The sequence below is a fragment of the Miscanthus floridulus genome, chromosome 7, assembly GCF_019320115.1.
Source record: "Miscanthus floridulus cultivar M001 chromosome 7, ASM1932011v1, whole genome shotgun sequence".
Lineage (NCBI taxonomy): Eukaryota > Viridiplantae > Streptophyta > Magnoliopsida > Poales > Poaceae > Miscanthus > Miscanthus floridulus.
In genome coordinates, this window is record NC_089586.1 from 67,995,699 (window position 1) to 68,008,898 (window position 13,200).

A 13,200-nucleotide genomic window follows, 5' to 3' on the forward strand; every position below is an offset into this window, starting at 1 on the left:
GTCGACCGTATTTAGAAGAGAATTATCCTAGCCTCGTTTATCGGCGAGGCCAGAAAGTTTTCTAGTGTAGCAATTCATTTCGCTGGGAGGGAAAAAATAGTTATTTTAGTATTAAAACATAACAACAATTTTGTAGGAGTGGAAAACAAGAAAACACAAAAATCAAATATATGATCCTGTTTAGTTCTCAATGAGTTGAGAGGAATTGCTCATCAAATAATAAAACAAGAAAACACAAAATTCAAGTATAAAGTAATCTAATAATAAAATGGGACAGTTTCTAGATGTTAGTTTTATATTAATTTATAGTAGAATCAGCTGAACAATTTGAATGGGGTACAATTTATGTTTATGGTATCGAGGGAATTCGCTTAATAAAAAGTGAAAAAAAAATGGAGCGCTGTGTCTCGGGATGGCACGGCCGGCGCAGAGTACAACGTCTTGTTAAAATAAATAATAAGCTGAAGGCAGCGCCGAGGATGGAGTCACGCAAGCAAATCAAATGGCAGGTGAGGCACTGACACACACTTGACCTTCCCGGAGACGCAGCGCCGACCGCGCACACACTCTCGCCTCAAGGAGTAGGACTCCACAGCGACCCAACACAGCGGTCAAACAAAGGCAGCGGCAGCCGGCAGGAGCGAGAGAGCCGGCAGCGGCGTAACACCCCAAGTCACCTCCGCCTCGGCCTCCAAAGATCCCCGCTCCACCCCACCCCGAGGCTGAGCCGACCCGCGGTGATGTCGTCGGCGGTGCCCCCGCCGCCGCCCCAGCAGGAGGCCCCCTCCGGCGCCGCCGGCGGCGACAAGGTCCTGGCCGCGGCGCAGCACATCGTCAAGTCCCTCGCCACCTCCAAGAACGCCGCCGACGACATGATCCGCATACTCTCCGGCTTCGACAACCGCCTCTCCTCCATCACCAACGACCACCTCTTCCCCTCCCCAGACCTTTCCGCCGCCTCCGCGCCTGACTCCGCCGCCTCCGAGATCTCCGCCGCCGCCGCCTTCGACGCCGCCGACCAGCTCATCCAGCTCTGGGACGCCACCCCGGAGGCGCTCGTCTTCGAGGCCCCCGAGGACGACGTCGCGCAGTACCTCGCCGCCGTCGACGTCGCCATCGACCACCTCGCGCGCGGCGGCCCGGGGGGCGCACGGGCCGGCGTCGCCGTCCAGCTCGCCATGGCGCGCCTCGAGGAGGAGCTGCGCCACCTCATGATCCGCCACGCCGTCCCCATCGACCCCACGGGCCTCTTCTTCTCGCTCCGCCGCCTCTCGCTCGAGTCCATGGACGACCTCGACGCCTCCTCCCCCGACTTCGACGCCGCCACGCCGCACAGCCTCGCCCTCGACGCCACCCCCGCCGGCCCGGACACCGCGCGCGGCGCCGCCCTGGGATCTAACCCCTTCGAGGACCAGGTGTTCGACCCCGTGCGCCCCGAGGCCGTCGAGGACCTACGCGCCATCGCCCACCGGATGGCGCGCGCGGGGTACGCCCGCGAGCTCGCTGACGCCTACTGTGCCGTCCGCCGCGACCTGCTCGACGAGTACCTCTCCGTGCTTGGCGTCGAGCGCCTCAGCATCGATGACGTGCAGCGCATCGAGTGGAAGCTGCTCAACGACAAGATGAAGAAGTGGGTGCACGGGGTCAAGACGGTCGTGCGCGTGCTGCTGGCTGGTGAGCGCCGCCTCTGTGACCATGTGCTCGATGCGTCCGATGAGCTTATGGAGGAGTGCTTCCTTGAGTCCACCAAAGGATGCATTATGCAGATTCTTAGCTTTGGGGGTGCCGTGGCGGTATGCCCCCGCTCGCCAGAGAAGGTCCCTCGGATCCTTGACATGTACGAGGCACTCGCAGAGGTGATCCCCGAAATGAAGGACTTGTGTGTGGGAAGTTCTGGGGATGGTGTGATCAGTGACGTGCAAGCCATTCTTGATAGGCTTGGGGATGCTGTGAGGGGTAACCTGTTTGAGTTTGGGAAGATGTTACAGCAGGAGACCTCACGGAGGGCGATGACAACTGGAGAGATCCATCCAATGACACGCTATGTCATGAACTATTTGAGGTTGCTGGTTGTTTACAGTGAGACACTTGATGTACTCTTGGCTGATGACAGCAGTGATCATGATGCTTTCAGAAGTTCTGATGATCAGGATCAGGAACACTTGGAGAACATGACCCCTTTTGGAAGGCGTCTTCTGAAGCTGATATCTTACCTGGAGGCCAATTTGGAGGAAAAATCTAAGCTCTATGAAGATGCTGCCCTGGAGTGCATATTTGCCATGAACAATTTGCTCTATATTGTTCAGAAGGTAAAGGATTCCGAGCTAGGAAAGGTTTTGGGTGATCACTGGATAAAGAGGCGGAGTGGCAAGATTCGACAATATTCAAAGAGCTACCTAAGGCTTTCATGGACCAAGGCTTTGTCTTATTTCAAGGAAGATGGACATGGGAGTGGGAGTGGTAGTGGTAGCGGGAGTGGCAGTGGCAGTGGCAGTGGGCATTCAAGTTCGAGGATGTCCATCAAGGACAGGTTCAAGAACTTCAACATGACCTTTGAGGAAATTTACAGGAACCAGACACTCTGGAAAGTTCCAGATCCTCAGCTCCGGGAAGAACTGAAGATATCAATATCTGAAAATGTGATTCCAGCTTATCGTGCTTTTCTGGGCAGATATGGCAATCAAGTGGACGGGGGAAGAAATCCAGGAAAATATATAAAGTACACACCAGAAGATTTGGAGAGCCAGCTATCTGATTTATTTGAGGGATCACAAGTGTCTGCCAATCACTCTAGGAGAAGAACATAGTTCATGGTTGGCAGGATCATGTTGCAGGTATGATTTTGTTGAACGGATTGATATTGATGAACGTTTGTACACATCACATCTGTTGATTGGATGCTTGTTCCCATAGTAGTCACCACAATACTGTAATACAACATGTGAACCTTTTGTTATGCTTACTATTGCATAGTGTGAACGAAGAAATGCTGTACATTTATTGTCCTGTTGTTAATTGCAATCTGTGCTGACTATTTCACATTAGTCATAAGACCATTTGCCACTAGGTAGGGTACAGAGTGTCCAAGGGAACTTGTTCGGTTCGATTAATTAGGGTTGACACATTTCTTTGTTTCTTTCTTTTTTTTGAAAGGAAGGGGTTGCCACATTAGTCATGTGTTGTGCTGTCGCAGTCTTTTGATGATGGTGGACAAATATGTGATGCTAAACAGAAAAAGTTTATTTTTGCACCTTCAGTTTTCGGGTTATACATCTTGTACTGGCAAAGTTAAAAGAAAGTTTACGAGCTAGCTCATTCTTGACACTACCGGTAGCTCTGGCTTCATTGTTTCTTACTTGGCTTGTGACTTGTGGGCACCTTGTGCAAGGAACTCTGCCATTTAGCCTTTGATGATAAATTATTTCTCTGTTATCAATTATTACTTTTTCATAGTTTCAATTTCCATACACTGGTGTCTTATTTAGCCTCATATATATATATATAAGAGCTTGCCATTCAAAAGTTTTATTTGTGTGGTGCATGCTGCAAGCAGTGTGTTGAAGTATCCGTGGATTTCACACTTCCTAAAAATATTATGCTTTTAGGACATTGGTTATGCATGTAATCAATTTGGCATAAAAAATATCAGAGGTCCTGTGTTTGAGACCTGGTTGGCCCAAATACATGGAAAACCATAATCGTGATGCTTTAAAGGGGTCTCGTCTGTTCAAAGTGACATCAAGAGGATCCCATGGATCGACATGGCCCTACCACTGTTGAGTTCAGAAATCAGAGTGCAGTTATAGTTCACTGCAGAGTGTTTTAAGTAGTAGGTTGCCTGTTTTCTTCAGCAGCTTAAACTTTTGAGGAACGGGTGAATGCTTTAAAGTCAACTCTATGTAGATGGTACCTGAATGACTGAATCACCATTGCATGCCATAGGGGGCTAAACACTAAGATGGAATTATAGGTCTCCATTCAAAAGTTCTTTTACACGATAGTGCATACCAGAGGGGGCTAAACGCTGAGATGGAATTATAGCTTTCCATTCAAAAGTTCTTTTACACAATAGAACTCCCCAACTGCTGATTGCTTTTGCCCAAACATGGCTTTTGTATTAGAAGTTACAACATGCTCCACATATGCGAATTGGAAATTATACTATAGTAGTATCGTATTTGAATCTTGTTTTAGACAGCAGATGAGCAGAAGGATTTTATATTATCTCCAATTTGAACAAATTTTTGTTAATTTTGATCAAGCATTGTTGCATCACTAGTGGAACACCTGTCTTACTAATATCCTGATAATATATATGTACTTTGCCTCTTAGTAAAATTGTTGAGGTTCAGCATACACTCTTGGACAGTAGACACTTATTATGCATAGCATGTTTGCTCGTATCAGCAAATGAGGTTCCTCCGTCTCTGATGTTTCTCTTCACCAGTTTAAAACATCCTGCTGCATTTGGCAGCACTATCCAAGTTAGATATTAAAACCATGTCTAAATAGTAAATACATCAAACATTAAAAACATGGTAGAATCTCATTAGACGCTATTAATGTAAGAAAGGGAAATAATCCTGTAAAATTTAGATCTGATACTTGACTTAAATTGGAAAAGCCTGGATGGATGTCCAAAATTTTCTTTAGTTGCTGGTTTTTTCAAATATACAAAATAGTTAGCCAAATGAATCCTGAACTTAAACTTTGCTATCATAAGTATAGAAAGGAAAATAGACAAAGGAATTGGGAAGTTTTTTTTTCCCCTTTTGGAGTTCACGAATCGGGAAAATTTGTAGCATAAGCATAGAAAAGAAAACAATTAATGAGCTGTTGACCTCTCTGTCCAAAGAAGCCTACTAGAACCTGGTACTGGAACAACAAATACTAGATGGGACAATTGCACATTCACACAGGTTATCTAAGATCCATTCCAAACATACATTTACTCCCTCCGTCCCAGAATATCTGTCGTTCTCGCTTCCCGAGAAACAACTTTAACAAAATATATATTAAAAAATATTATTATTTATGATACATAATTAGCATCATTGGAAAGACCTTTGAATCTAGTTTTTTAACAAATTTATTTGGAGACACAAATGTTGCACATATTTTATACAAATTGAGTCAAAGTTATGGCACGGACACCGAAAACGACAGATAAATTGGGACGGAGGGAGTATGTGAAGACAATTTAAAACTAGAGCATGTTAATGCCAGTCTACCATACAATCAATAGAATAGTAGTGGTTACTACTGGGGTTCTGATGGGTACAGGTTGCAGCATGTTGATTGCCCAAATATCAAATAGATCAACAATTCAACATAAGTGTATGTGTCCTGTGCCATTATACAAATGTGAATTTGTGTTCTCATGTACATCCTATGGAGCATCCGAGCATGCGTGCATGGTGCTTGATATCAGCTTTCTGACATCATACTAGGACAAAGAAAAAGGTATCATGTTAGCCTCCTGTGGGTCTTCTTTCCCATTTGCCATCAACTAGTTTCTGATTTATTGTTCAAGCTTTCCAAATGCATGTAATCTATAAGCATATGCCTTAGTTATGCTGCTAAATTTGTACATACTGAAAACAAGTCTGTCAGACACATTTGAAAGGGTCTGTATATGTGTCATTGGTGAATACTTGTGCCTTTTCTGGTGCATCATAGGTCAACTTGTAATTTGGTGCTCTCTTTGTATCATTTATAGTATTGGATGTTTTCGTTGAGCTTTAACAAATGATTCCTTAAGTAATGTTTAGTTGATTCTGTCAAAAGAAAATGTACTCTTAATTTCTGCCTTTTGCTTATAGTAGTAAGTGATTTCCTATGTTTTCACATTGGCCGGTTTCTACTGTTAACTATATTTGTGATATTTTCTTGGACTACTCTATTTTCTGTTTTTTCAATTTGTCAACGTATTTTGTGGGGGGAAATGCTGTCGACTGTTTATTGTATATTATATTGCAATATTTGTGATGCTACTGAACGATGTACCTGTAGCCTGTAAGTCATTTTGGTGGAAACTTGAAGTACCCCTTTTGCTAGTGAGGTCATAGCATTTTTGTGGAAACTTGAAAACATGGTTTATGCATCAAATCGACTTCCAAATTCCTAAACCATATCAACGGCATATATGGAGTACTGCATCTATAGCAATTTTGCCATAAAGTTCTGGATTGGGTTCAAGTTTTCACTGAAAAACAATTGGAGTAGATATTCCCATATATCACCTGTATTGACTTGCTTGAAATTGAGATTGCTACCTGCCCTCTGGTTATGCTGCATATTGAATATTTGAAGGTACCATTTTTGTCAACCTGTCCATGTATTACTTTCTAGTTTTGAAACTTGAGACGAAATAGGGCGCTGGAACAAATATCTGAGTTAATGGCATTTTTTTTTTCAAAAACCTGGAAGGTCCAGTAGACCGGAAAGTCCCACCGGACACACAGAAAAAAGAAGACACCTAGCACATCCCCCAACGGGGGGTTAAACAGAGAATGGGTAAGTCGGGTTGTTAAGGACCCTAGAGCGTGTATCTATGTTCCTCCTTAGCTTTGAGGGCCACTTGTCGAGCATCCATCCTTAGCTTTGAGGGCCACTTGTCGAGCATCCATAGCCATGCCTGGGAAAATCTTTCTATTTCTTTCTTTCCAAATGTTCTACATCGTGTAAATCACCACCTCGTTAAAGTGTCGTCGTCGCTCCCTTGGGACTTTGGGTACCGCTTCTTCCCACCATGCTCTTATTTCTTTTGGTTGGATCTGAGGCTGGATTAAATCTGTTACAAAGTGCTCCCATGGCAACACAAGGTTCCAGACCTCTGTAGCAAAAGGGCATAGCAGGCAGGGGTGAAGGTTGGATTCCAATGGCCCATTGCACGTGACGCAGGTGATCTTGATGAGGTCAATTTTTTAGTTGCAAATTATCTGCCAGTGAGGATTTTGTTCTGGATAAGGATCCATGCAAAGAACATTCATTTATTTTACTGTGTGCGCTTTTCAAATAAGGTTTGGACGGAATTTTCTGAAACTCTTATAGAACTGAATTTGGTACGCCGAGCGAGTTGAGTATTTTTCATCAGGCGTCCATTTACTCTTACAAAGTGTACTTATCCTTCATCTTTGTTTCCTGGAGAATCTGTCTGAGGTTAGAGGCGATCCACACTTTCCTGAGTAGCACTGTTGCATTGGGCCCTCCATTGTGGAAACACCCTGTGGACAATGCACGTCATGCTTTTTAAATGTGGACCCCTTGATTTGTTTGCTTTCTTGTAAAGAGCTTTTATCAAGGCCGACAGATGTGAAATGCTGCATTGTTCAAAGGCATCGTAAAACCTCTTTGACAGAGATTGAGTGGTTAGATATTCTCGAATCTCGACAGTTTTGGCGTGCCTCCTCTTAAAGCGTCTGGATTTCACATGTGTGAGTGCTCAGGCACTTCGTTCCTTTCAAATAAAGGAAAAGTCCAGCATTTTCAGCAGGAAGAAACATGTTTTGCAAAAATCTTGATCATTTCTAACGTTAGTGTACTATATGAAAGCAAGGTGGGTCGTGCAATTGTACAGTTAGTATGCTGTCCAATTCTTTATGCAACTTATTTTTAATTTTACTCTAACATTCTACATTGCTAGTTGTTCCATCACGGGCGCTACGTCATGTTATGCTTTGACAACACCAAGCCCTTTATTATTGTTATTGCTACAAGTAGTTGTTCCACTACCTTCCGCGCTATGTCTTAGGGCCTGTTTGGTAGAGCTCCGGCTCCAGTTAAAATAGCTTCAGTTATGTCTTCATCTGTGGAGCAGATTCAATCAGAGAGTTGAAGCAGTTTTTATGACCGTTTGACAAAACAACTTCTTCTAGTAGTCCAAAAGGATGAAATGTCCGTAATACCCTTTTTCTTTTCTCTCTTTCCTTTTTCCTTTTTCCTTTTCTTCTCTTTTCTTTTCCTTTCTTTTCTTTTCTTTTCCCAACCTTATCTCATCGGTCAAACCACCGATGCATCCAACCATCCGCAGCCCCATGACCTTATCTGCATCCAGCCATCCGCATCTCTTCAACCATCGACGCCCGACGGCCGCCTACATCTGCATCCTCACGCCCGACGGCATCGGATGACCTCGGTGGCATGCGCCCGGCAGGTTCCACGCGGCGTCCCTGCGCCCCCAACGAGTGCTCGCACAACGGTGACCCCGGCGGACCCACACGGCGTCCCTGCGCTCAGCAGCGCGGCTCCTGCCCCTAAGGGCTCGCCCCTCGGCGACTCCAGCGGCCCCGGCGTCTCCGCGCTTGGCGGCGCCCGAATGTCCCAGCGAGTGCAAATCCGCCCGTCGCCCTGTGTTGGGCCCACGGGAGCAAGCGGAGCCGGTGGAAGCTAGGATTTTCTAGCTCCCACCCTCTCTCTCCTCTTCTCTCAGCGGAATATCCACGACTCCAAGCGTGAAGCCGTTTGCGTTGCCCCCGTTTGGTTGAAGAAGCGCAAAAATGGCTCCGGGAGCTGCCCAAGGAGCTGTACCAAACAACCCCTTAATTTATTGCTCTGACAACACCAAGACCTTGAGTTGTATGTATAGAGGGTTATGCCTAGTGCAGTTGCTCATATCCTCCATTAGGACGTCCTCAATGTCAACTTACAAATAGCTATCTAGATAAAGCTTAGAAATAATAAACAAAAACACTGTAGTGGAGGTTCGTATGAGCCGTGGGAGAGTTCTTTCTGAGAGATCACGCTAGACTAAGCTATTTAAAGTCGTTAGCTGTTGATCTCTCCCCTTGATAGTCAATAGAATTCTTTCTAAACTAGCTATTCGAGGACCATTGAGGATGCCCTTATTCACTCATATATCGTGCTTTGCAAATTAATGGTTCATCAAATTTTTTTTGTCATTGCTAGATATCACACTTTTAAACCCAGTTTCAGTGGAACTCTGCCTAGCTTTTTCGTGTACTTGAAAGCTCTAGTTTAGTTTTGGTTAATTGATGAAACCCTAAGTGCTAACCTAGTTTATCAAAGGGATCATGAGATAGGTAGCACTACTCCAAGTGATGAAGCAATGACGAAGATCATGACAATGGTGATGGCATGGTTATGATCAAAGGCCTGAACTTGGAAAAGAAGAAAAAGAAAAACAAAAGGCTCAAGGCAAAGGTATAAAATGTAGGAGCCATTTTATTTTAGTGATCAAGACACTTAATGAGTGTGATCACATTTAGGATAGATAGCCGTACTATTAAGAGGAGTGAAACTCGTATCGAAATGCGGTTATCAAAGTGCCACTAGATGCTCTAATTCATTGCATATGCATTTAGGATCTAGTGGAGTGCTAACACCCTTGGAAATATTTGTGAAAATATGCTAACACATGTGCACAAGGTGATACACTTGGTGGTTGGCACATTTGGGCAAGGGTGAAGGAGATAGAGATGATAGAGGGTCAGTCTTGCTGTTTTACAACTAACCAGACGCTGGTCTCAGGGAGACCAGCATGTCCGGTCAGGCATGGTAGTGATACCCTGGCGTCGGTCATGTGACCAGATGCTGGGCCTCTGACTGACCTGGACGCTGGAAGGCAGTGTCCGGTCAAAGCTGACGTAGCTGCACAGAAGTCAGAGGTAACTGACCGGATGCTGGATGTGTCCGATCAAGATTTGCCATCTTTAGGAGCTTACTGGAAATGACCGGACTCTGGGTGTTTGGCGTCCGATCACTTATGGCAGAGCGTCCTGGTCATGTCATGACCAGTTGAGATCAGACAACTCCTGTTGAACATAGGATGACACGTGGTCGCCATCGGGCGACCAGACGCTGAGCCCTGCGTCTAGTCAGTAGGACCGGAGCGTCCGGTCACCCCGATCAATACCCAGTGAAGGGGTACAACGACTCTATTTCGTGGGGGCTTCTATTTAAGCCCCATGGCCGGCTCTAGCTCACTCTCTTGCATATTTTCAGCAACCTTGTGAGCTTAGCCAAAGTACTCCCACTCATCTCTATCATTGATCCATCATCTTTGTGAGATTGGAAGAGAATCCAAGTGCATTGCTTGAGTGATTGCATCTAGAGGCACTTGGTATTCGTGTTGCGCTGTGGATTTCGCTTGTTACTCTTGGTGGTTACCACCACCTAGACAGCTTGGTGCAGTGGTGGAGGATCGGCATGAGTTGGTGATTGTTTGTGGCCGCCTTCGGTGATTGTGAGGGGAGTTGTACCTTCTTGGTGGAGTGCCAAAAGGTAACTCTAGTAAATTGCTCATGTCATTGAGTTACCTCACTTGTGAGTAGGTTCTTGCGGTGTCCAATCATGTGGACGAGGTTTGTGAAACACCTCTTAGCCGCTGAACCACCAAGTGTTGGTCGACACAACAGGGACGTAGCGTGTTGGCAAGCACGTAAACCTTGGGAGAAAATTGGTTGTCTCTTGTCATTTGTATTCTCCCGATGATTGGCTTAATCTTCATCTTGTGATTGGTTCACTCCTCTATATGGCGGTATAATCATTCTACTCACTCATTTACATTATTGTAAACTAGTTATGGCAAGCTCTTTAGTGTAATTAGAATTGAGAGCTTGCTTTGTTTTATTAAGTTCATCTAGTGGAGCTCTTTAGAGTAGGAAGATTGAGAGCTCTTAGTGAGTAGTAACTTTACAAGTTGTGTGCCTAGTAATCATTACAACTAGAATTGTTGGATAGGTGGCTTGCAACCCTTGTAGAGCTAGAGCAAGTTTGCATTTCGCTATTTGTCATACTAATCAAATTGCTCTAGTTGATTTATAGATTTTTAAATAGGCTATTCACCCCCCTCTAGCCATATTAGGACCTTTCAAGTGGTATCGGAGCCGTGGTCACCATTTGATTGAAGGCTTAACAACCTCGGTGTCAAATTATGGCTCAAGTTATGTTCAACCATGTGGAGGGCGAACCACCTGTTCTTTGATGGCACATGCTATGATTATTGGAAGAGAAAGATGAGGATGTATCTTGGTTCAATCAATGATTAAGTATGGGAGGTGACCGAGAATGACTATGCTATCATCGATCCCGATGATCCCACCAACCAAGATAAGATCAACAAGCAATGCAATACAATGGCTCTCAATACCATATGCAATGCCATTGATTCCAAGGTGTTTGAGCAAATCAAGGATTGTGAAAGAGCAAATGAGGTATGGAAAAGATTGGAAGAAATATATGAGGGCGCATCGGCGGTGAAGAGTGCCAAATTGTATATCCTCAAGGACAAGTTGACAAGTTTCAAGATGAAGGATGATGAAAGCATTCCGGAGATGTTCCATCATTTGCAAGTGATTGTTAATGATTTGAAGGCATTGGGAGAGAAGATCAAGGACGATGATGTCTCTCATCGGTTCTTGATGTGCCTACCTCCAAGATTTTAGATGTTGAGATTGCTCATCATAAGAGAAGGATTAAAGGAGATTACTCCCAACCAAGTACTAGGTGATGTCATGACACAAGAGACATACTGTGTGGAAAGGGAGGGGGATGACAAGGATGACAAGAAGGAAGAAGAGGACAAGAAGAAGAAGAGTATAGCATTCAAGGCTAGCTCATCATCATCATCTATGTGAAGACAATTTAAAACTAGAGCATGTTAATGCCAGTCTACCATACAATCAATAGAATAGTAGTGGTTACTACTGGGGTTCTGATGGGTACAGGTTGCAGCATGTTGATTGCCCAAATATCAAATAGATCAACAATTCAACATAAGTGTATGTGTCCTGTGCCATTATACAAATGTGAATTTGTGTTCTCATGTACATCCTATGGAGCATCCGAGCATGCGTGCATGGTGCTTGATATCAGCTTTCTGACATCATACTAGGACAAAGAAAAAGGTATCATGTTAGCCTCCTGTGGGTCTTCTTTCCCATTTGCCATCAACTAGTTTCTGATTTATTGTTCAAGCTTTCCAAATGCATGTAATCTATAAGCATATGCCTTAGTTATGCTGCTAAATTTGTACATACTGAAAACAAGTCTGTCAGACACATTTGAAAGGGTCTGTATATGTGTCATTGGTGAATACTTGTGCCTTTTCTGGTGCATCATAGGTCAACTTGTAATTTGGTGCTCTCTTTGTATCATTTATAGTATTGGATGTTTTCGTTGAGCTTTAACAAATGATTCCTTAAGTAATGTTTAGTTGATTCTGTCAAAAGAAAATGTACTCTTAATTTCTGCCTTTTGCTTATAGTAGTAAGTGATTTCCTATGTTTTCACATTGGCCGGTTTCTACTGTTAACTATATTTGTGATATTTTCTTGGACTACTCTATTTTCTGTTTTTTCAATTTGTCAACGTATTTTGTGGGGGGAAATGCTGTCGACTGTTTATTGTATATTATATTGCAATATTTGTGATGCTACTGAACGATGTACCTGTAGCCTGTAAGTCATTTTGGTGGAAACTTGAAGTACCCCTTTTGCTAGTGAGGTCATAGCATTTTTGTGGAAACTTGAAAACATGGTTTATGCATCAAATCGACTTCCAAATTCCTAAACCATATCAACGGCATATATGGAGTACTGCATCTATAGCAATTTTGCCATAAAGTTCTGGATTGGGTTCAAGTTTTCACTGAAAAACAATTGGAGTAGATATTCCCATATATCACCTGTATTGACTTGCTTGAAATTGAGATTGCTACCTGCCCTCTGGTTATGCTGCATATTGAATATTTGAAGGTACCATTTTTGTCAACCTGTCCATGTATTACTTTCTAGTTTTGAAACTTGAGACGAAATAGGGCGCTGGAACAAATATCTGAGTTAATGGCATTTTTTTTTTCAAAAACCTGGAAGGTCCAGTAGACCGGAAAGTCCCACCGGACACACAGAAAAAAGAAGACACCTAGCACATCCCCCAACGGGGGGTTAAACAGAGAATGGGTAAGTCGGGTTGTTAAGGACCCTAGAGCGTGTATCTATGTTCCTCCTTAGCTTTGAGGGCCACTTGTCGAGCATCCATCCTTAGCTTTGAGGGCCACTTGTCGAGCATCCATAGCCATGCCTGGGAAAATCTTTCTATTTCTTTCTTTCCAAATGTTCTACATCGTGTAAATCACCACCTCGTTAAAGTGTCGTCGTCGCTCCCTTGGGACTTTGGGTACCGCTTCTTCCCACCATGCTCTTATTTCTTTTGGTTGGATCTGAGGCTGGATTAAATCTG

General features: G+C 44.1%; 1 protein-coding gene across 1 annotated transcript; it reads left to right on the forward strand.

Annotated features, from left to right (window-relative positions):
• The first annotated feature begins 501 nt into the window (after positions 1-501).
• Positions 502-3,006, forward strand: LOC136463368 (exocyst complex component EXO70B1-like). Its single transcript, XM_066462371.1, has one exon. The coding sequence runs from the start codon at positions 741-743 to the stop codon at positions 2,805-2,807; it is 2,067 nt and encodes a 688-aa protein (XP_066318468.1). The 5' UTR covers positions 502-740; the 3' UTR covers positions 2,808-3,006.
• Positions 3,007-13,200: the final 10,194 nt, after the last annotated feature.